Genomic DNA, 21,463 nt, shown 5'->3' on the forward strand with positions numbered 1-21,463 from the left:
ACCACTAGTGCCACCTGGGAAGCCTACCAGACAGGGATGATCTTAAGTGAATTTTGCTAAGCCAGGCACAAAAGTACTGCATTGTGTGATTCTATTTATATATCATGGACAGCAAAATTATAAAGAAAACAATTAGTGTTTGCCAGGAATTAGGAGTCAAGGAAGGGGTTGCCTAAGAGTGGGATTGCTTGCTTGTATGATAATTCTGTAGCTTTTGTGAGTAATTGCCATACTGTTTTCCATAGCAGCTGCACCATTTGCATTCCCACCAGCAATGCCCAAGTGTTTGTTTCTTCATATCCTCATCAATAGTTATTATTTTTCTACTACTACTATTATCCCGGTATGGCTCAGTCGGTAAAGAATCCACGTGCAATGCAGAAGACCCAGGTTTGATCCCTGGGTGGGGAAGGTCCCCTGGAGAAGGAAATGGCAACCCACTGCAGTACTCTTGCCTGGAAAATCCCATGGACAGAGGAGCCTGGCAATTTACTGTCATGGGGTCGCAAAGAGTCGGATTTGACTTAGCGACTAAATCACCACCACAATTATTATTACTGCCATGTTAGTGGGAGTGAAGGTATTTCATTCTGTATTTGGTTTGCATTTCCCAAGTGGCAAAGGATATTAAGCATCTTTTCATGTACCTTTTTATGACTGTTTGTATACTTTCTTTGGAGAAATGTCTATTCAAGTCCACTACATACTTTTAATTGGCCAATTTGCATTTTGTTACCAAATTGTGAGTTCTTTATGTATTCTGGATATTAAACCTCTGTCAAATATATGGTTTGCAAATATTTTCTTCCATTTTACAGGTTGTCTTTCCACTTTCTTTGATAATGTCCTTTGACGCAAAAAGTCTTAAGTTTCAATAGAGTCCAATTAATTTTTTTCTGTTGCTGTTTGTGTGTTATATCTAAGAATTTATTACCAAATCCAAGGTCATGAAGGTTTACCTTTATATTTTCTGGTTTAATATTTTTGAGTCTTATATTTACATCATTGATCCACTCTTTGAGTTAATTTTTATATATGATATGAGGTATGATATGAGGTATATAATATGAGGGTTATGAACATGTCTTTGTTTTTAGACCTTTTAGAAATGCAAACATTTTAAAGGTTTAGTAGTCACTTCACAGTTCTTTCTCAGTGATAGCAAGCAGATGCAATATTCATGCATATTAAAACCTAATACTTTGAAAAAGGGAAAAAAAAGGCATGCTTGAACTTTTCACCTCGGATGTCTTCCAGTAAAAGATTCCTGGACACTATCAGATTTTATTTTTCTGGTGCTTGCTTTTTCTTAACTTTTGCTGGCCTAGCTAGGTTCTGAAATATTCCTTACCAACTTTTCTACAGAGTTTGAGGCCCTAACATCATGGCACTTAGTGAGTACAGGGGAAGACCATCTCCTCACTGTATCAGTGTCTCCTTCCCTTCCATAGAAGTTTTGCTCTGTTAGCATCATAGCAAATTCTCATGAATCTAGATATGGAAGATTTTAATGATCACTATCTACCGTCTAAAAAATGATTAGACTTTAGAGAACACATAAAGTCTATTCTTGTTTTGGTTATCAGAAACATTGAAGGGATCTGAGCTAATTGCAGAGGATCATAATCTTTTTCCTTCATTCCCTTTCTAGGCTATTTATTTATTTATTTTCTTTCTTCTTTTTTTTAAAGCTTCAACTGTGTCTAAAGAGGAATAGGTCATTTCACAGTTTGCCAAATGAAGTACAGCTCCAACTTTGCCAGACCGCAATCTACCAAGAGTAAGTGACACAAAAATATTCCATTTGGGTCTTGGCAATCCCCTAAGAAAGGCAGGGACAGATGGTGAATAGAGTATAACAAAACTTTAAAGACAAAAGACATATTACGAATTGAAGAGTGACTAAAAGAAATATGTAATAATTTGGGGTTTGTGCTTTAAACTCTGTCATGTAATGATGAATTTTCCAACCAACCTGAAGGAAATTAGAATTGAAAACAGGATGAAGATCAAAACTTATAAGCAAATACCAAAGCAATTTAAAAATGACTGGACTATTGTAACAGTCTCCTTATTTGTCAAGAAAGAGGAAGAACATGCAAAATGTATTAGGTAAGGCACCCTGAATTTTGTGATAAAGGTTGAAGTTGACATTTGCAATCTGGAGTTGCCCAAAATCTTTTGAAACAAACTCTACATTTTAATATTTCCCCATAATGTTAACCTCACCATTTCAATGTAGAATATTAACCAAAACAAAAAAACCCCAAAACTTAACTTTTCCAGTCCCTCCTCACTTTCTTTTAGAGTATCAATAAATGATTTAGATTCTAAAAAATATAGCTTTATGACATTTGGTTTGCAATTAATGGGCTTCCCTGGTGGCTCAGATGGTAAAGAATCCACCTGCAATGTAGGAGACCTGGGTTCGATCCCTGAATTGGGAATATCCCCTGGAGAAGAAAATGGGTACCAACTCCAGTATTCTTGCCTGGAGAAGTCCACAGACAGAGGAGCCTGGTGGTCACGTGGGGGTCACATGGTGGCTCCATGGGGGTCACAAAGAGTCAACACAACTGAGCGACTAACACTTTCACTTTTTTTTTTTTTTTGCAATTAACGTATGTGGGGGAAGGATTAGACATGGGACATCCATTTTGCTGATGCAGAAACTGGCAAAAATCATGTGATTCTTTGTTCAGGTGTGGTGGCTGGCCCCAGTTTCCTGACTATGGTAGAGATAAAATGGTTCTGGGATCTGCCCGGCATTTTCACCAAAGTTATTCTTGTAAGTTTTGCCTACAGGCTATTTCACTAACCTTTGTAAAGATTCTGTAATCCAGAGATCCCCAACCTCTGGGCCACAGACCAGTACCTCCTGTCAGATCAGTGTTGGTATTAGATTACAAAAAAGTGCACAGTAAATGTAACACATTTGAATCATCCCCAAACCAGCCCTGCCCCCCACCAGAGCATCTACTCCGTCGAAAAATTGTCCTGCATGAAATCAGTCCCCAGTGTCAAAAAGGTTGGTTACGGCTGCTATAAGCTATCTAGTACCCATACTAAATCCTTTCTTTCTTTAAACCAGAGTAGATTCTTTTGTCTGCAACCCAGAACCCTGCTTAATATAAGATACATTGTGTATGTGAGTCTTGGAAAGTGTTAAAAATAGTGTAACATTAACATGAAGCCTCATTTAAAAAATCATGGATATTTAGAAATTTTAATGGTGAATTACTTTTAAAAAGTACCAGGTCATTCAGTGAAGATTGATATTAATGTGTATTCAAGTTTCCCTTTCTTTTAAATGGAGAATAAAACCAAATGAATCAGTGTTATCTATAAATAATTAATAATATTAATAGGCTCTCTTAGAGTTCAATATACAGTATACATGTATAGCCATATGCATGTTAATGAGGACATTTTATGTAGTTTTTGAATGTGAAGGTATTAAGTCTTTCTACTCCTAATAGAAGTACTCTGATTTCTGTTTCTCCACTGGGAGTAGTTGTAGCTATATTCTAAACAAGAAAAAATTATTGAGAAAGATGATGCTTGGAATCAAACTGTAATTCACAAATGTGTCAAATGCCTCAGAAGTATAAAATTAAATGTTTAAGCATGGGAAACCTGTTTAGTATTGGCATGCCTTCTCGTCACTCATTCAGGCTATCGAAGAATCATTCTGGAGTTACGATATAATACCAAAGCAGAGTACAGGCCTATGTGAATATTTTATGGTTTATTGTATGTGTGGCAGGCTTAAATTTTAATGCTGTGAAAGAAATAGGTAGCTCTAGAATCCTTGTGTCAACAAGATAGAGAGGAAACTGGTGATCCAATTAGTATAATGGGCGTCTGGAAGCCAAATGATGTACTTCAAAACCTGGCTGGGAATGACTGGCTCTCATCCACACTTTTACAATATAAAGGGAAGAAAACAGAATGTGGAATCCTCCTGTTTCTGTGAGGCCTCAACTCTGATTGAGTCTTGAATTCCAGACCTTTTCCATTAAAATGCTAAATTTGTAAGTTCTCAGGTTCTCCCACCTTCTCCATCCTTTTCCATCACATCCTTACTGTTGGCCTCATTCTCGTAATTTCTTGGTGGTCCTATGGACTGTTCTCCTACAGTTAGTTCATGGAAACTAATCATTATCTTGAGGATATTTCTGTGATGTGGCAGTTAGTTCAGGACTTTTTGATATTTTTTTAAAGTCTAAAGAGCTTTAGTCATGGTTTTTAAAAATTGCTGTTAACATAAACAATACAAAGTCCGGAGTCTTCACATTGTAATCTTATGATCCTCTTCTCAAAGGCAGTGAAAATAACATTGTAAAATTTCTCCTTGCCTTTTTCCCTTTTAGAACTAGAATCATAATTCTTTAAGTAGCCATCTAACTTTATTTTAAAATTCCATTCATTTGTATTATTATGTGCTATATGTTGAGATACAGCCTGCTTGAGCCTCTTATGTTCCTATACATCTTGCTGTATACATCCCAAGACTTTGCTGCTGCTGCTGCTAAGTTGCTTCAGTCATGTCCAACTCTGTGCGACCCCATAGACGGCAGCCCACCAGGCTCTCCTGTCCCAGGGACTCTCCAGGCAAGAACACTGGAGTGGGTTGCCATTTCCTTCTCCAATGCATGAAAGTGAAAAGTGAAAGTGAAGTTGCTCAGTTGTGTCTGACTCCTAGCGACCCTGTGGACTCAGCCTACAAAGTTCCTCCATCCATTGGATTTTACTGGAGTGGGTTGCCATTGCCTTCTCCACCCAAGTCTTTGACTTTTTTTTTTTTTTTTTTTAAACCTGGGCCATTTCTTGGAATGTTTATGCACTTGGTAATCCTGAGAAAGTAATGTATTGCAGTTCACAGCACCTGGTCACCTTTCAGACAAACCAACTTGCTTATTTCCTATTCTACAGCAGCGGATTTCCTATGCATAGAATCCTCTGGGACTCACCATACTGTGTGTGCAGGCTCCACTGGGCCCTCCACGTTGCCTTGAGAGATCTGAGGACTGGTGCAACAATACTGATACTCTTGTTTCTCCTGCTGCAACTGGTAAAGTCCTTTGTCTCTGACTCAAGAGTCCCACGTCAGCATCCATGGAACTGCGACAGGCTTACTTATCAACTTGTATGGTTTTTTGTTGGAAGTTATCCTGCTTCTGCGATGTCAAATTTATTGAAGTAGGGCCAAAATCCTCAATACTTTCTTTATTTACAAAATATCTTCCTTTTGAATAATTTAAGTCACTGTTATATATTCCATGCTTTTCCCCTAAAACATTACTATGAGGAATGTTGGTATATTCCTATTTTGTAAGTGAGGAATTGGAGCTTAAGTGATTTTTTTCAAGGTTTTTTAATGTATCTAGCTCATCAAGTGCTAGAATTCAGGCCTTCTCACTGATAACATAGAGATGGTTGTGTCTTTGATATCTAATACCGCTGTCTTCTTTCCCATTCACATTCTCTGATAATTAGACCTGCCTGATATGGAATAAAGAAATTATAACTGATCTTCTAGGAAGAAAGAATTCTGGATAGTATAACTGCTAACTGAAAATCAGAAACTATCCCAATAGTTCATAGAACTTCTTAATATTTCATAGAACATGTTCTGGTCTTCACAACAATTACTCATATCAGAAAAAAACAAAATAAATGACATTTATTCTTAGCTTCAATTATGGTATTTCTCAAAGTGTGGTCCTCATCAGATAATCTGGACAGTCTTTTAAGAATAGATTCCTGGCTGGCTCTACCCCAGACTTACCAAATCAGAATTCCAAGGGTATCAAGGAATCTTGAATTTTTTAATCAACTGCCCCATGTCATTTTTATGTTTATTAGCACTTACCATGCATTATTACTAGGGCAGGTTCTAGAAACTAAGGGTGGACTGCTCTTTCTGGCTAAAAATTTACAAATAGGGGAAAGAAACAGATTTACAAAACTTCTCTTGAATACAGTACTTTTAAAAAGTCTTGATAGAAGGAATGCAAGTCAACATCAAATTTATGTCTCCCAGAAAGCCAAAAATCTGGCTTTATGTCATGAATTCAGCAGTAGTGATTTCAAAAAACACCTGTATTTTGTGAAATAGCAGGGCTCATCTAACAAATTATTTTGTAGGGAGACCTTCTGTTCTGTGGTTGTGTGATACCCCCTTTTGCCTGTTTATAAATCCATTTAACATATGTTCATTGAGTGTCGACTTTCTGACCCAAGCACCATTCTAGGCTTGGATGCTATAGCTATAGACAAGTTGACTAGGGTCCCTGCCTTCAAGGTCTTAATGAGAAGAGGATGATAGTTTTATTAAGAAAATAAAAAGTAAAATTCTTTACAGAAGAAGATGACAGGATTTTGTTAGCCAAAAATGACTTCTAACTCACAGAAGAGATGTTTTTAATATTCTTTCTCCCCAGATTTGAAGCTGAAAGTATGATTCTGAGACAAGGACACGTACCCTTGAAATACTACTTGGTTCGTGCTGGACATTTAAAGGTCATGTCAAGTAATATAAGCATGAACAAAAATACCAACTCTGAAATTTTAAGTGCGTTTGGAGAAGGCGACTTCATAGGGGTAAATACTGTCCCAATTTATTAGTCTCTCATCATTTTTTTAAATTAAGATTAAAAAATTATATGTATCATTGCATTAAAATAATTAACATAGTATACTATAATATTGTCCTTGAGTATTATGTATTTTGGTAATTGACATGCTTAGCAAAAGCAGTTTTCCTTAGCATTGTAGAGCCAGTTTATAGCCTATTATATAGTTTGTCAATGTAGAGGACATACAAGATTATCAAATGACTTACATGAGTGACTGACTGGTTAAATGAAGGAGTTGCAAACCATGTAGCTCAGGAGTCAGGGTTGCATTAAAAAATAGAGAAATTATGCTAAAACACTTACGGATTCACGGGGCTCTTTCTGATTCTTTAAAGAAATTTTATCCTTTCAAAAGATTTTATGCGAAAGGGATAAAATTTAGGCTAAGAAAGCAGCTTGTATGTAAAGATAAAACTTACTTCATTTCTATATTTAGTCAAGGGCTGATTGGATTTAGAGATCCTTGAAACCAGAAGTCCCTAAGTGGAGAGGTCTTGGGTTCAGTTCAGTCCTCAGTCGTGTCCAACTCTTTGCAACCCTGTGGACCACAGCCTAAATAAATTTCAAAGCCCCAAAATATTTACATTGAGAATGAGTACTAAGGAAAATTAAATGTCTATAAAATGTTAGGTCTTAATGCTCTGTGCTGTTAGGTCAGTAGATTTAATTAGATAACAATCCATTACAGAAGTACGGGAGGCAAAATTCCCCCTCTATCCTCTTGGAGTTTTTCAGCTAGGTCTGAAAATTAAACTGACATAGAACAGATTAACAAGAGAAAAGCATATACATTTCTATAAGGTTTACATAACACAGGAGCCCTTATAATGACAGGAAGACCCAAAGAAGTGACAAAACCTAAATACTTTTATACCAGGTTGAAGAAAGAGAGGCAATTGTGGGAATGTAACTAAAATATATGGGAAGACTGAAGGAAGATTGAAAAGGATAAGAAGATAGGAATTATTTTAGCAAGGTCTGTTTGTACAGAATTCTCTTGGCTTTGACTCCCCATGGAAGAATGTTCTTTTCTCTTGGTTTAGGGAGGGCATCTTTCAGATAGGAGTTTTGTTTTTTTTTTTTAATTAATTTTAGGCTGTGCGGTGGGTGACTGCTCTGTAGTTGCAGCACGCAGGCTTCTCATTGCAGTGGCTTCTCTTGTTGCGGAGCACGTGCTCTGGAGAGCTCGGGCACAGTAGTTGTGATACACCAGCTTAGTTGCCCCAAAGTATGTGGGATCTTCTAGGCATGGATAAAACCCTTGTGCCCTGCATCGACAGGCGGATTCTGAACCACTAGACCACCAGGGAAGTCCCTACATGGGAGTTTTTGATATTCTATATTCAGGAAGAAAAGGGGAGCTTAGAATGCCCTTCTTACATGTTGTTTTTAAAGTCTTTAGTTCTAAATAATTCTCATGTCAAAGTGGCATATTTGGGGGTGGGATATTCTGTCACCTATCATAGACCATAAAGCTTTTTCAGGGATTAATTTAGATAATGCACATTGAACTTATAGATCAGTGCCCAGCTGAACAGCACTCAGTAAATGGTAGTTAACTACCATTTTGTTGTTACTAATTATAATAAAAACAGATAATCATGTGCTATTGACAGATATATGCTCTTCAAATTAACTTTTTTAAAGTGTGCTTATAATGCTGTGTTGTTAATGAAAGTGGTTGCTTGGTTCATTGCTAGGTTTATGATCTGAACCTAAAATGCTTATTCACAGAAACATGCTGTGCTGCTGCTGCAGGGGTTGTGTGTGATTCTGTTTGTTGGCAGTTGAAGTGCATTTTGTTACACAAGCCTGTGTTAAGCGGAAAGCAGAGATTTTCATTGTTTTTGGAAAGTGATTTATAAGTGTTTAACAGTTCTTACAGCAGGCTCAGGCGTGTATTCTCATTCCCATATTATTTTAAAATTATTTCTTGGATAAATCTCACGAGACGTCCTGTTAGTTTCAGGGTGTTGATGATCCAACAGCAGCTGCTCTAAATTTTGTTGTTTTTTTTAATATAATTCAAGACAAATGGCTTTCTGAAGCTGTTTAGGCCATGCATTCCTAATCTGCCTATAAGTTTTGATGTGCTAGGTACTGGCATGATTGCCTAGTTGATCTCTTGGGAAGTCTGAAGTGAAAGCGTTGATTAGGTTCTTTTGGGCTGAGAGCCCTATTCAGCTATTTAGCTGGCAGGAAAGTCTTCATTTTTTCATTAGAGAAACTAGTGGCAGGAGAGTCTTACCTTGAGCCATTTATTGCTCTTAGCATGGTCACAAGCACTGGTTACTGGCTACTTATGACATCTGTTGCTGAGTCATTCTGGAAGCAAAGGAAGACACCTGAATCTATTTGTTTCAAATGTTTTAAATAGATATCTCTGTCAATACTTAGATCAAGCTCACGAGGTTTTCTGTGTGTTTGCTGGGATAAATCATTCTGTGATACACTCCTCGAATTCAGAGTGGACTATTCAATAATCTGATTTGAAAATGTCATAGGAAATTTTGTGGATGTTTTAGTATTGATGAATATCAATTTAATAGACACATGCCATGTACTTTGTACTGAACCTGTGCTGTGGGAACTTGATGGACTGCAAGACTTATGGCCATAGTAAGTGCCAGGTACTCAAAAGGCCCTATGAAAAAAAGCATCAGAAATACAATGATATGAAGGATGTGGTTTTCTTTTTAAATATTATATCTGATTTATTATTTATGGACTATAAAAGGAAGGTAAGCTCCATTAACCCAGTGACCTTTATTTTTTCCCAAGCAGGATAATTGCATTCTAATGGAAACGTAGGAATAGTAGGTATGGTAAATACAGCTCCCTGTGCAAGTAGGGCAGCTCACATTAGCCTCTGAAAGTGAGTTATGAGTTTCAGCATAAATTTATAAGCAACTCCAATTCTTTACTAAACAAAACAGAAAAATGCTGCCAATGTGTTAGCATAGGGAAAATCTAATAATACTCCTGGTGTTAATCTGATACCTTCTTTAAGTGTATTCTATTCTCTTTAAAGTGACAGTCATCAGTTTGATTCAAGACTGAACTTACAGCCTTACAGTAAGTGTCACAGTGTCATATCTCAAGTTATGATGTGCCCTTATTTGGGAGTGCCATGAACATCTTATGTGAAAACCGCAAAAATTTAGGGCTTCTATTCTGGCCACGCCTCACAGACTTTCTGTATTTCTTTTTTACATCTGATCATGTCTTCTGAACCTTAAGAGACTTAACTTTGAGAACTTCCTGGGATCCAGGCACAAGAAGGATGGAGTCTCAGTTTTGCTTTTGGGTCCTTGATGCTCTGGGGTCACAGAGAGATGCCAGGGGAGGCTGTCAAATGGTTCTCAAATGCTAGTTCAAGCATTATTGATATTCTCTGACAATTCTTCACCTGCCAGAGAGCAGATGAGAAAGATATGGATAATGTATGTTTTTCAGAAGGCTGAATTTATTCAAAATTTAAAAACAAGATACTATTTTAGACTTGTTTCTGTCTTTCTTTCTCTTTCGTGCTTAAGTATCATTTATTTCATGAAATAATGTTGACAATCCTAATGTTCTTACGTGACACAACACAAGAAAACCAGAGGTTGCCAGCTATATATCATATTCTTCCATCGCCAAATCTTTTTTATTTTTTTTAATGAACTGATCTGGGAAATCTCCAAATCTGGAAACTAATGTACTTTGCGAAACTCTTTTGCCTACATGAGGACTCAGAGCCCAGTGCTGGGAAATGTCTCAAGATTCAGAAGACATTTGTATTAAGTATATTACTTGCAGTAATATTTAATTCTCACAATAACTCTATTTGCTGCTATCCTTATTCCCTTTCACAGATTAAGGGAAAAAAGCTAAAAGATCATTAAGAAATTGTTTCAGGGCCCGAGCCTATTGAGCTGTAGGATTCACACCCAGAGTCCTTAATGACTGTGATATGTCCATTAAGTGACTCTGTGAAAGAAACAGACCTCTCATGATGTTTTAGAGACTGCCCTGCAAGCTTGGAGAGATAGTTGTGAAACCTCCTGATTTCCAAAATAATTTAAAAAGCCTTTTTATTTGTTTGTGCCAAGATTTACCATACAGTGATCCATCCCATAATATGCCAGAATATTTGTACAAACCTAGGCTTGTGGCCTGACTCACCATCTTAATCACAGACTTGTACACTCTGTGCCAACTGTCTGGTTGAATTGTAGGCAGAAATGTTCACTTACTCTTGTATATACTTCCAGTTTTCCATAATTAGAGGTGGCCCTGGGAACTGAACAATAAGCAATTGGCACTCCTCGGCCACCTGACACTTGGTAGCCAAGCTCCTCTCCTGAGCAGTCAGAGAGACCCGAGCAATGGAAACTCATCTCAGGAAGTAAGTGTGTTCCAGAAGTCAGTGACTGCCTTGTATTTGGGAAAAGAGATCCGTGCAGGTGTATCTAGTCCCATGCAGGAGCTCTCTTCTCTCCAGGCAGTGGGGTTGTCTCAGTGGTGTTTGCCTTTGAGGGAAAACAAATACCGTGCTGGAGACTGGGTAGCCACAGGAAACTTGAAAGTCCTAAAATTGAATAGGTGGTTATCAGCAGTATCTGATGTGGTTGCCTAAGAAAGTTGCAGTGGACATTACAATCTCACAGTTTTCTCTTACTAGTTTTATTTGTTTGCTCAGAAGTCAATACATCAAAACCATTTCAGGTTTATTGGCTCTAGAGTCCTAGAAAGGAGAGTTCTATTATTGAGAAACAGAATATTCTTCCAGGAATGGCCATGAGGCCTCTTCAGCTGCATGCTTCTGATTATTCAGCCCGGGCGCAGGTTGTGCGAAAGCTTATCTCCAACAACCTTAAGAAACTGAGTGATTTTTAGATTTTGAGTATCTTACCCAGTTACTCACAGCACACTTACAGTTTCCAGATTTGTCTTTATTTCTAATTCACTAAAAACAATTCATTTAATATGAGCAAATTATTCAAGGAGTCTGAAATCGCTTTAGTGTAGTGAACAGAATTTTACAATCAGAGAACAAAGTTCTAATCCTGGCTCTGCCATTCACTTGCTGTGTGATTTTGGGAAAATGATTTAGCCTCTCTGAGCCTCAGAGGGCTCATTTTTAAATAGGGGATGATAAGATCTGTCATTCAGAGTGGGTGCAAAGTGAATTACAGAAAGCAACTAAGGGTAGTTATTGAGCCCTTACTATATGGCAGGTGCTGTTCCAGGCTTATGAATACAGTGGTGAACTTGAACTTGCTTTCAAGGAGCTTGTGTTCAAAAGGGAAGGCCCAGCTAACATGTGATTATAATAAAGCAAGGTGCAGGCTAGTATTGTGGTGTGAAGCATGAGGGGCCTCAGGTACTCAGGGAAAATAAGTAACTCAGTTTAGGTCGATGGATCTCTGCCTTGACTGTTGGTTAGGATCCCCTGGAGAGTTTTAAAAAAAATACCAAATACCCTGGACACACCATTGACCAGTTAAATCAAAATCTCTAGGCTGTAGCTTGGGGACCAGTAATTTTCAGTCCTCTGGTGATTCTTATGTGGAACCTGGTTTGGGAAACACTGGCTTAGGCTGTGATCTTGTGAGGGTTATCAGAGGAAGCTGAATTCTTGAGGCTGAAGCTTCAGGATGGTCCCCAGTTGGCCAAATGTAGAGGAGGGAACCGTTAGTGGGATGGGAGAGTTAAGCTGGTGCTGGAACACATGGGTCTTAAATTACATTCTAAAGAAATGCCTTGTATAAAGCAATTAGTGTTGGCTCAGGGCAGATCATCAGTAAATAACAGTGATGGCTTTAAGTTCTTAGAATCATTTACATGTAGGATGGGAGGGACATTCTAACTATGTCTGCTCAAGGGTCTTAATGGAAAATTAATTTTCACATCATTTCAGTATCCCAGCCCCGTGAGTGGGAAGAAGAGGTTGCATTGTCTGGGTTACTGGTTTCATTCCATTCAAATTGTGCTTTCTGAGTCTAGTGAGTGACTAATTCCTCACTTGATATTTTAATTGTGGTGGTGGCTCAGAGGTTAAAGTGTCTGCCTTCAATGCGGGAGACCCAGGTTCAATCCCTGGTCGGGAAGATCCCCGGAGAAGGAAATGGTAACCCACTCCAGTATTCTTGCCTGGAGAATCCCATGGACAGAGAAGCCTGGTTGGCTACAGTCCATGGGGTCTCAAAGAGTCGGACACAACTGAGCAACTTCACTATACACTATACACTTAACACGAAACTTACCATTTTAACTATTTTTAAGTGTACAGTTCAGTGGCATTAAGTACAGTCACATTGTTGTGTCATCATCACCACAGATCATCTGCAGAACCTTTTTATCATCCCCAAATGAAACTGTGTACCCACTAAACAGGAATTCCCCATCCCTCTTTCCCCAGGCTCCTGGTAACTGCTAGTCTTCTTTCTCTGTCTGTAATTTGACTATTCTAGGTACTTTATATAAGTAGATCATTGTTATTAGTTGTTTTGGGTCTGGCTTATTTCACAATGTCCTCTTTAAAAAGATATTTTAATAGGTCTTTTTCTTGGACCTTAAACTCTGACCTTTTAACAGCATAGGAATAGCTTCAATGTTAGGGAGTTCATAATATTTCAACACAGCATAATATGACAAAACAGTGTCCAGAGTGTGTGTCAAAGTCCTGCTGGGTCTCCATGACAAAGGTATGAGCATCCTGAATTATCAGCTATGGTTTATATCTCTCTGCTTCCTTAGATGACATAAGAGCAACAGAAGGATAGCTCTTTTATGCACCTTTTTATAAGTCGTTATTCTATTTTTCTATCAATTTTATTTTTTGGCTCTAACTGATCACTGTAGGCTACTTATTCCTGAGTCAACTAATAGACAAATACAGTGGCCTTTCACATGTCTGGGCTTCCCTTGTGGCTCAGCTGATAATAGAATCCACCTGCAATGCAGGAGACCCTGGTTTGATCCCTGGGTTGGGAAGATCCCCTGGAGAAGGGGAAGGTTACCCAGAATTCTAGCCTGGAGAATTCTATGGAATGTATTCCATGGGGTTGCAAAGAGTTGGACACGGCTGAACGACTTTCACTTCACTTCACATGTCTCTTTTCTTCAAACTGAATGATGTATACAAATAGGAAGCTATTTTTAAATAATCTCATTCTGTGTTTATATTAAAGTAAGAATAACTTGCATCTTCACCACCTTGTATTATTTTGTCCAGTTAACATGACTGATCTATTTTCAGTTTTCTCTGCCCTCCGAAAATTTTTATGAATAACTACTCAGAAGGATGGAAACCCCTTGGCCTAGTAGTCATATGAAAAGTCATCATGACTCACCAGCAGCTTCATCTTCCGGAAGGAGCCTGAATTCTTTCTCTTTTTTCTTTACGTTTCCCTTTCTTAAAATTTTATTTATTCAAAAGCACTTCTCAGGTCCCTAATGTATGTCAAGCAGCTCAGTGGTAAAGAACCCGCCTGCCAATGCAGGAGGTGCAGGAGACTGTTCAAGCCCTGGGATAGGAAGATCCCCTGAAGGAGGAAATGGCAACCCAGTCCAGTATTCTTACCTGGGAAATTCCATGGACAGAGGAGCCTGGTGGGCAACAGTCCATAGGTTCACAAAGAACTGGGCACGACTGAGTGACTGAGCATGCCATGTATGTCAGGCACCATGTTAGAGCCCAGAACAAACAAAATAGATGTAGGGTCTATTCTTGAAGAGTGTAGTGGATTTGGTATCAACTTTCGCTTTTCACTTTCATGCATTGGAGAAGGAAATGGCAATCTACTCCAGTGTTCTTGCCTGGAGAATCCCAGGGACGGGGGAGCCTGGTCGGACATGACTGAAGCGACTTAGCAGTAGTAGCAGTTGATATGTATAGTTGATTTCTGAGTCACAGTCATCTAGTGCTAAATGCAGTAGTGGATCATGTATTCGTACATGTTTCTTTCTTTCTTTTTTTTTCTGTAACATGAGAAGGTAGAGCCACTTAAGGGGGTCTAGCTGACTGGCTGCCAAGATGCCCCACAGGGTGGCAAAATTCCTGTCACCTGGCTCTGATGTTCAATCTGTAGTTCTGGAAGTTTATACACCAGTGCCTCATGAAAGACCTCTTGACAGGAGAGGAGAGAACAGATTCATGTTAAGTTATGAGAGCATGGTAATCCAAATGTCGATTTATTAATTTTGCTGGAGAATATGTTTCCAGCTACAAATTATTTGTTTTTATCATTTTATAAATCCTTCTTGCATCAGGGTGACTGAAGGGCTGAATTCATAGTCAAAGGGATACGAAGTAAAGACAAAATTGAAGTTATGTAGGTGATCTTGAGGGGTCTTTTATCCAGACCAAGGGAATGCCTAGTATAAATCCAAACCCCATAGCCAAGAGCACATGGAGAGGGAACTGATTTGATCCCACCAGCCGTGTCTGCCCAGTGATGGGTCCTTACCACGCCCTCCTCCTTTCTGCTTCTAGGCTGATTACTGGTGTGAGTGACACATTCCCTCATCACATATGCTAACATCATCAAGACTGAGAGCCACAGTCAGATCATACTCTTAATTTAGCCTTTCCACCTCTTATCTTTGCATAACTCTGATCTCATCTGTAATAGGTTATGATTGCTGGCCAAACTCTCAAGAGTTCTAGGACTCTTTTGTTCCTCTTTCTAATCAGATTGTTCTCTGCCTCCACCTATGACTGCATTTGAAGAAAGTCCTGTACTTCTTTAGGATGGAAACATTATCCTTACAAAATCCATTACAGTTCTTGTGGTTTTTTTGGTTATGACTTTTATTCCTTCGTCCGTTTAATCCATTTCTACTATATTTGCCTGTCAACTAATTTTAAGGAAGTGCTTTGAATGGATTTAAGACCCAGGTTTTCAGAGAAAGAAAGTCTGGTTCTTCATCATGACCTAGACTCCAAGGGTTTAGTTTGAAAGTATCAGTAACACTCATTTTTCACACTTCCATCACTTTCTCAGGGATCCCATTTTACCCTGAGGCTGTGTCAGTTTCCTCCTCTGATTCTTGTCTTCTTCTTTCACATATGGGCCGTTTCTAAGTGGCAATGTCTTGACTGGGCCTACTTGAATTATAACCATCTTGACTTTATGTGCCATTTTTATAAGTCATTGAAATGTGGTAAGATAAGAAGCCAGGTGCTTTATCTGTCCTAATTCTGAGCCTATATCCAGATGTCTTTATATTTTCAAAATATTGTTGTCTTAAATTTCATACTTTTATATTCTATTCCTGATAACTTTATATTTCTTAGCTGCACAGAACTAAATTCCTTTCATTCATGAACTTCTAACAGTGACTTCACACCCTGGACTTCATTATCCATTTGCCGCCATCTGTTAGTAAATACAGAGTATAGAGTTTAACCCTTTATACTTTCTGCCTGGGAATCTGGTGCGTTAATATCATCTTTGTCATCTCTTTAGATATTGCTTACCTCGGGAAAATCAATGTGCTGCCTAGTGGCATTTTCACTTCTCATTTTAGGACTTTTGGGTGTGATGCATTTTAAGAACTGTCCAGTATATTAATAATAGATGAGAGATGGCGTCATATGAGCACATGGGGCCTTGGTGATTAAGGTCCCTGGGGATTCAGAAGAGCAAATTACAGAGCACATTTTATGTCTTGGAAAGAGAGCAGATACTATAATGAATTTTTAAGTTAGCAATTTGTTTAGTCTCCTGAGGCCCTGGCAGCTTGCTGAGGTTACAGGGGTAAAAAGTACCTGCAGAGAGGAATTTCTCAGTCAGAACCAACATTTAAAGTAGTGGTGTGTTAATGCTTAAAAAGAAATCCTGTATGCATTTTTTATAGCTTCTAGCTTTTGCAGCTGGATCTGACAAATGATGCTTCAAGAAGTTGAGCCAGCTTGCCATTTTCCAGGCTCCAGCTCCATTATTTATGTCTTTTCCAATAAAGCCTATGGCACATTCTTAAAGACTTAGCTTTGCTAAAAGTACAGCCCAATACCTGAATGGGGACTGGTAGCAAATGCCATTGGGCCTTCATTGTTTTTTTCTTAACCCTGCTGTTCTTATCTAGGTATACTCAGTGATTTAACTTAATATCAAGTAACATTTTCAGAGATTCTGAGTTCATGGGGGTCTTTTGAAAAGTGAATTTTATGTGATTAGCGTTTGATTAAGTGATCAAAGAAGACAGTTTCTATCACAATGTCAAGTAGAAATGTATCATTAAAAAATTGGATCAGAACTCAAAGATAAATTGAAGATTCCATGAATTTTTATGATATTAGCACAGAGGAACTTCATTTTAAAAAGAGAAACCACGTATTTTGGCAGTCTTCAGCAGTAGGCTAAAGAAGTTATGACCTAAATTCAAATGTAGTCCTATAGACCATAGCTTTTTAAGAGACCAGAATCCTGGAAGTAAGGAATATATAATCTACTCCGCTCTCCACCCCCATCAGAGAAGAAGCTATGGACCTTGACTCCTGGACAGGCTGACCAACTCCTGATACTTTGTTTAATATGTGAGCCCCATACAGGCCTTGATTGCAAATGTAGTCCTATTAATGTTGTCGCCCAGGTTATGGCCATGGTTTTTTCTTCTCAAATATCCCTCTGTATTTCAGGCATTCCCACTCTAGTACTCTTGCCTGGAAAATCCCATGGACGGAGGAGCCTGGTAGGCTGCAGTCCATGGGGTCGCTAGGAGTTGGACACGACTGAGCGACTTCACTTTCCCTTTTCACTTTCATGCATTGGAGAAGGAAATGGCAACCCACTCCAGTGTTCTTGCTTGGAGAATCCCAGGGACAGGGGAGCCTGGTGGGTTGCCATCTATGGGGTCGCACAGAGTTGGACATGACTGAAGTGACTTAGCAGCAGCAGCAGCAAGGTGGTATCTGCTGTGTTTATGAACTTAACCACTCAGATTCTTCTCTTGCCTCCTCACTAAGCTCCTCCTGCTTCCCTGGGAATGTCTCTGGGCACAGAGCTGTAGCAGGGAGGAGTCAATTTCACTCTCCCTGCTAGGTCTATTTCTTTGGTGGCTTTTGTTATTATAATCACACTTAAGGGCCTGCCTCAGAGAATCCTGCCCCTCTGCCTGACTGTTAAGCTTAAGTGCCATTGTTCAGAACCCTGTCCACCTGTAGATGGCAGGAAGGAAGAAATTAATACACACCCCTGCCTAAGGCTTGCCATTCTAGCAAATCAGTTCAGTTCTGTTCTTTGCTCAATCGTATGCAACTCTTTGCAACCCCATGGACTGCAGCCTGCTAGGCTTCCCTGTCCATCACCAACTCCTGGAGCTTGCTCAAACTCATGTCCATCAAATCAGTGATGCCATCCAACCAGGTCATTCTCTGTCACCCTCTTCTCCTGCCCTCAGTCTTTCCCAGCATCAGGATCTTTTTAAATGAGTCATTTCTTCGCATCAGGTGGCCAAAGTAATGGAGTTTCAGCTTTCAGCATCAGTCATTCCAATGAATATTTAGGACTGATTTCTTTTAGGGTTGACTGGTTTGATCTCCTTGCAGTCCAAGGGACTTTCAAGAATCTTCTCCAATACCACAGTTCAAAATCATCAATTCTTCGATGCTCAGCTTTCTTCATGGTCTAACTCTCATATCCATACATGACTACTGGAAAAACCACAGCTTTAACTAGATGGACCTTTGTCAGCAAAGTAATGTCTCTGCTTTCTAATATGTTGTCTAGGTTGGTCAGTAGTCTTGCCGGGAAGGTCCCATGGATGGAGGAGCCTGGTAGGCTGCAGTCCACGGGATCGCTAGGAGTTGGACACGACTGAAAGACTTCACTTTCACTTTTCACTTTCATGCATTGGAGAAGGAAATGGCAGCCCACTCCAGTATTCTTGCCTGGAGAATCCCAGGGACGGGAGAGCCGGGTGGGCTGCCGTCTATTGGGTCGCACAGAGTCGGACACGACTGAAGCGACTTAGCAGCAGCAGCAGCAGGTTGGTCATAGTTTTTCTTCTAAGGAGCAAGCGTCTTTTAATTTTATGGCTACAGTCACCATCTGCAGTGACTGTAGAGCCCAAGAAAGAGCCCAAGAAAATAAAGTCTGTCACTGTTTCCATTGTTTCCCCATCTATTTGCCATGAAATGATGGGACCAGATGCCATGATCTTAGTTTCTTGAATGTTGAGCTATAAGCCAGCTTTTTCACTCTCCTCTTTCACTTTCATCAAGAGGCTCTCTAGTTCCTCTTTGTTTTCTGTTATAAGGGTGGTGTCATCTGCATATCAGAGGTTATTGATATTTCTCTTGGCCATCTTAATTCCAGTTTGTGCTTCATCCAGCCTGGCATTTGGCATGATGTACTCTGCATATAAGTTAAATAAACAGGCTGACAATATACAGCCTTGTTGTACTCCTTTCCCAATTTGGAACCAGTCTGTTGTTCCATGTAGATGGCAGGAAGGAAGAAATTAACACATCCCCCGCCTAAGGCTGGCCATTCTAGCAGATACTTGTAAGATTAAGTGACCTTTTTACTTTGTTTCCCCCCCTTCCCTATCTCTGATCCATAAAAGGACCTGGCATCTGGACACCAACAAGATGGTTATTTGGAGACGTTAGTGTGCCATCTTCTCAATCAGTTGGCTTTCCACGCAAAGTCGTATTCCTTGCCTCAGCACCTCGTCCTCAATTCATTGGCTTGTCATGTGGTGAGCAGAGCGAGCTTGGACTGGGTAACAGCCAATTCTATACTATGGTTTTTCTGTCTGTTGTGGGATGAGATGAGCATCTTCTCCAGGCCCTTCAGTTTCATGATTAAACCCTCTCTCCATCACTGTTCATCCCAGAGCTTTGGGCAGTAAAGGGGAAAACTCCATCCTATTCCATCTATCTCTCTATCTTCCCTCTTCTGGGCACCCTTGCTAACCTGGAAAAGAACTGCTTCTTCAGTCAAGAAATGATCCTCTTTGATTACTGACTCATGCTGATAAATTTCTGCAAGGATCACTAGGTCACCATTTCTGCAGACCACCATTTGAACACAGGACACCCAGCTGAAAATGCAGTTTTAGTTGAAAACAGGAAATGAAGTAGCTTTGAAATTACACTAAGTCAGTGCAGAAGTGAGTTTTCAGACAAGCTTAAAGGACAAGCAGGATTCATTCAAGTAATGTTAATACCTTTTGATTGATCCTTGAGATTCTCTGCGGGCCATGATAAATAGTACTTGTTTATTTACCCCTCATTCCTCTGTGCTGGATTCTACAAAAAGGATATAAACCCTGAAGAAACTTCAAAATGGAACATTCAGTGTTTCTATCCTCAAGAAGTAACACCTAAAGATTATCTATCGTATATAATTCTTTCATGTATATGCTCTGTCTTTCAGTCTCTCTCTAAACGCACATGCATTCTGTATGTTATATGATATTATCTTCCTTTTTTCTCCTTTATTGGTCTATATAGATTACCTTATTTTTAATAGATATTTGATATATTATGTAGAAAATTATAATTGTATCAACTAGCCATCCATTCATGGATGTTTGAATTATGAAATATTGTATTTGGAAACAAAGTAATGTATTACGAGATTATCTGTCTTTAGTAACCATTGAATGCCTGCCAATGTCACAGTGCCTTTTCCAGCAGAATCAAGTCTGAATACTTTGTTCTGATGATTCTAATTTATGTTCACAGCAGGAGAGAACTTTGCAGAAGGATCTTGTTTGTGCTTATTCCTTCTAAGTAAATCATTTGTGTGTTTTAATTATACATTTGCCAAGTCATTAGTGTTACAGTGTGGTTGAGAGCATAAATTCATTTCAAAAGTATGTTTGGAATTTTGTAGTTTTACAGTTCACAGCAGGAACCAAACTGATTCAATACTTTCTAATAAATAATATCTTTAATCACTGTCCTACTTAAGCTGGTATGTAATTATTCTTTGTTGTATGATAGAACCAGAACTGTGATTAATTACTTTTCTGATTCTTTCTTTCTGCTCTGTTGTGCCTGCACTGTCAGCCCCTCCCTGTCTATAGACAGATGCAGGAGGCTCTCACCCCCTGGCTTCCTGCACAGGCCACCACACTGCCAAGGTCAGCAGGAGAGGACTGTTGCCCCAGTGGCGCCACGTTGTTCAGCTTGACCTGAACACCTAGCCGCTCCAAGGGCTCATTAGAACTGATCCCATCATGCTTCACATTCCACCAGAAGGCCACACCCCTCCAAGGCTTCCACAGGGTCTGTGCCGTTTGCCACCACTCACCACCTCCACTCATCTGACCCAATTTCCTGCTCTTCTCCAACCTCCCAAAACTCTTGCCTGTGCCATTTGGAATTGATGGACTATCAGGGCAAACTGCTGCTCTGAATGCCCTCACCACCTGCATGACCTAATTTAAACCTGGGTGCTTCCTATGGACACCTCCTCACCTGCACTCTCTCCAGTAGAAGCAGCTCATTATCAATGTTGTATTGTTCTTCTTATTATTATGTTATTATTATTAGTAATAGTTACAGTGCAAATACCACAGGCCCTGGAGCTTGGGGTGAGTGTCCTCCTAGCACCCCACTGCAGCTTTTGGACCACAGCTCTTCTTTCTTCCTTTAAATACTCAGCTCCTTTGAATTTTGTGCCTTCAGACTTTACTGCCCGCCTCTGTTGCTGTTACCTGCGGTCCCTAGGTCCTCCCTAGGCACTGCTCACAGTGCTGTTTCACTGTCTTTTATCACTAGTCCCCAGCATTGTTCCAGGGGATTTGCATCTAGTACCTTGCTTCTTTGATCCTGAATTGCTTCTCTCCCCTTCAGCCATTCCTACAGTCCTAACTTT

The 21,463-nt window shown here is 39.4% G+C and overlaps 1 protein-coding gene across 14 annotated transcripts in view; it reads left to right on the forward strand.

The window, feature by feature from the left end:
* The window catches only part of LOC147370652 (uncharacterized), a 32,239-nt gene extending 11,686 nt beyond the window's left edge, over positions 1 to 20,553 (forward strand). For 3 of the 14 annotated variants that reach the window (XM_086405694.1, XM_086405693.1, XM_086405695.1), the window contains exons 4-7: positions 1,692 to 1,780; positions 4,936 to 5,202; positions 6,447 to 6,606; positions 19,200 to 20,553. In XM_086405694.1, the coding sequence (XP_086261820.1) occupies positions 1,692 to 1,780; positions 4,936 to 5,202; positions 6,447 to 6,606; positions 19,200 to 19,487 (804 nt within the window). In that variant the 3' untranslated portion in view covers positions 19,488 to 20,553. Of the gene's footprint in view, positions 1 to 1,691; positions 1,781 to 2,702; positions 2,789 to 4,935; positions 5,203 to 6,446; positions 6,710 to 18,361; positions 18,621 to 19,199 lie in introns of those variants that run through there. The other 11 variants (XM_086405697.1, XM_086405696.1, XR_015165407.1 and 8 more) reach the window with 9 other exon arrangements.
* The last annotated feature ends 910 nt before the right edge of the window (positions 20,554 to 21,463 follow it).

The sequence above is a fragment of the Bos grunniens genome, chromosome 6 (genome assembly GCF_055505025.1).
Source record: "Bos grunniens cultivar Pamir isolate PY7600 chromosome 6, Bosgru_T2T1.0, whole genome shotgun sequence".
Taxonomy (NCBI): Eukaryota; Metazoa; Chordata; class Mammalia; order Artiodactyla; family Bovidae; genus Bos; species Bos grunniens.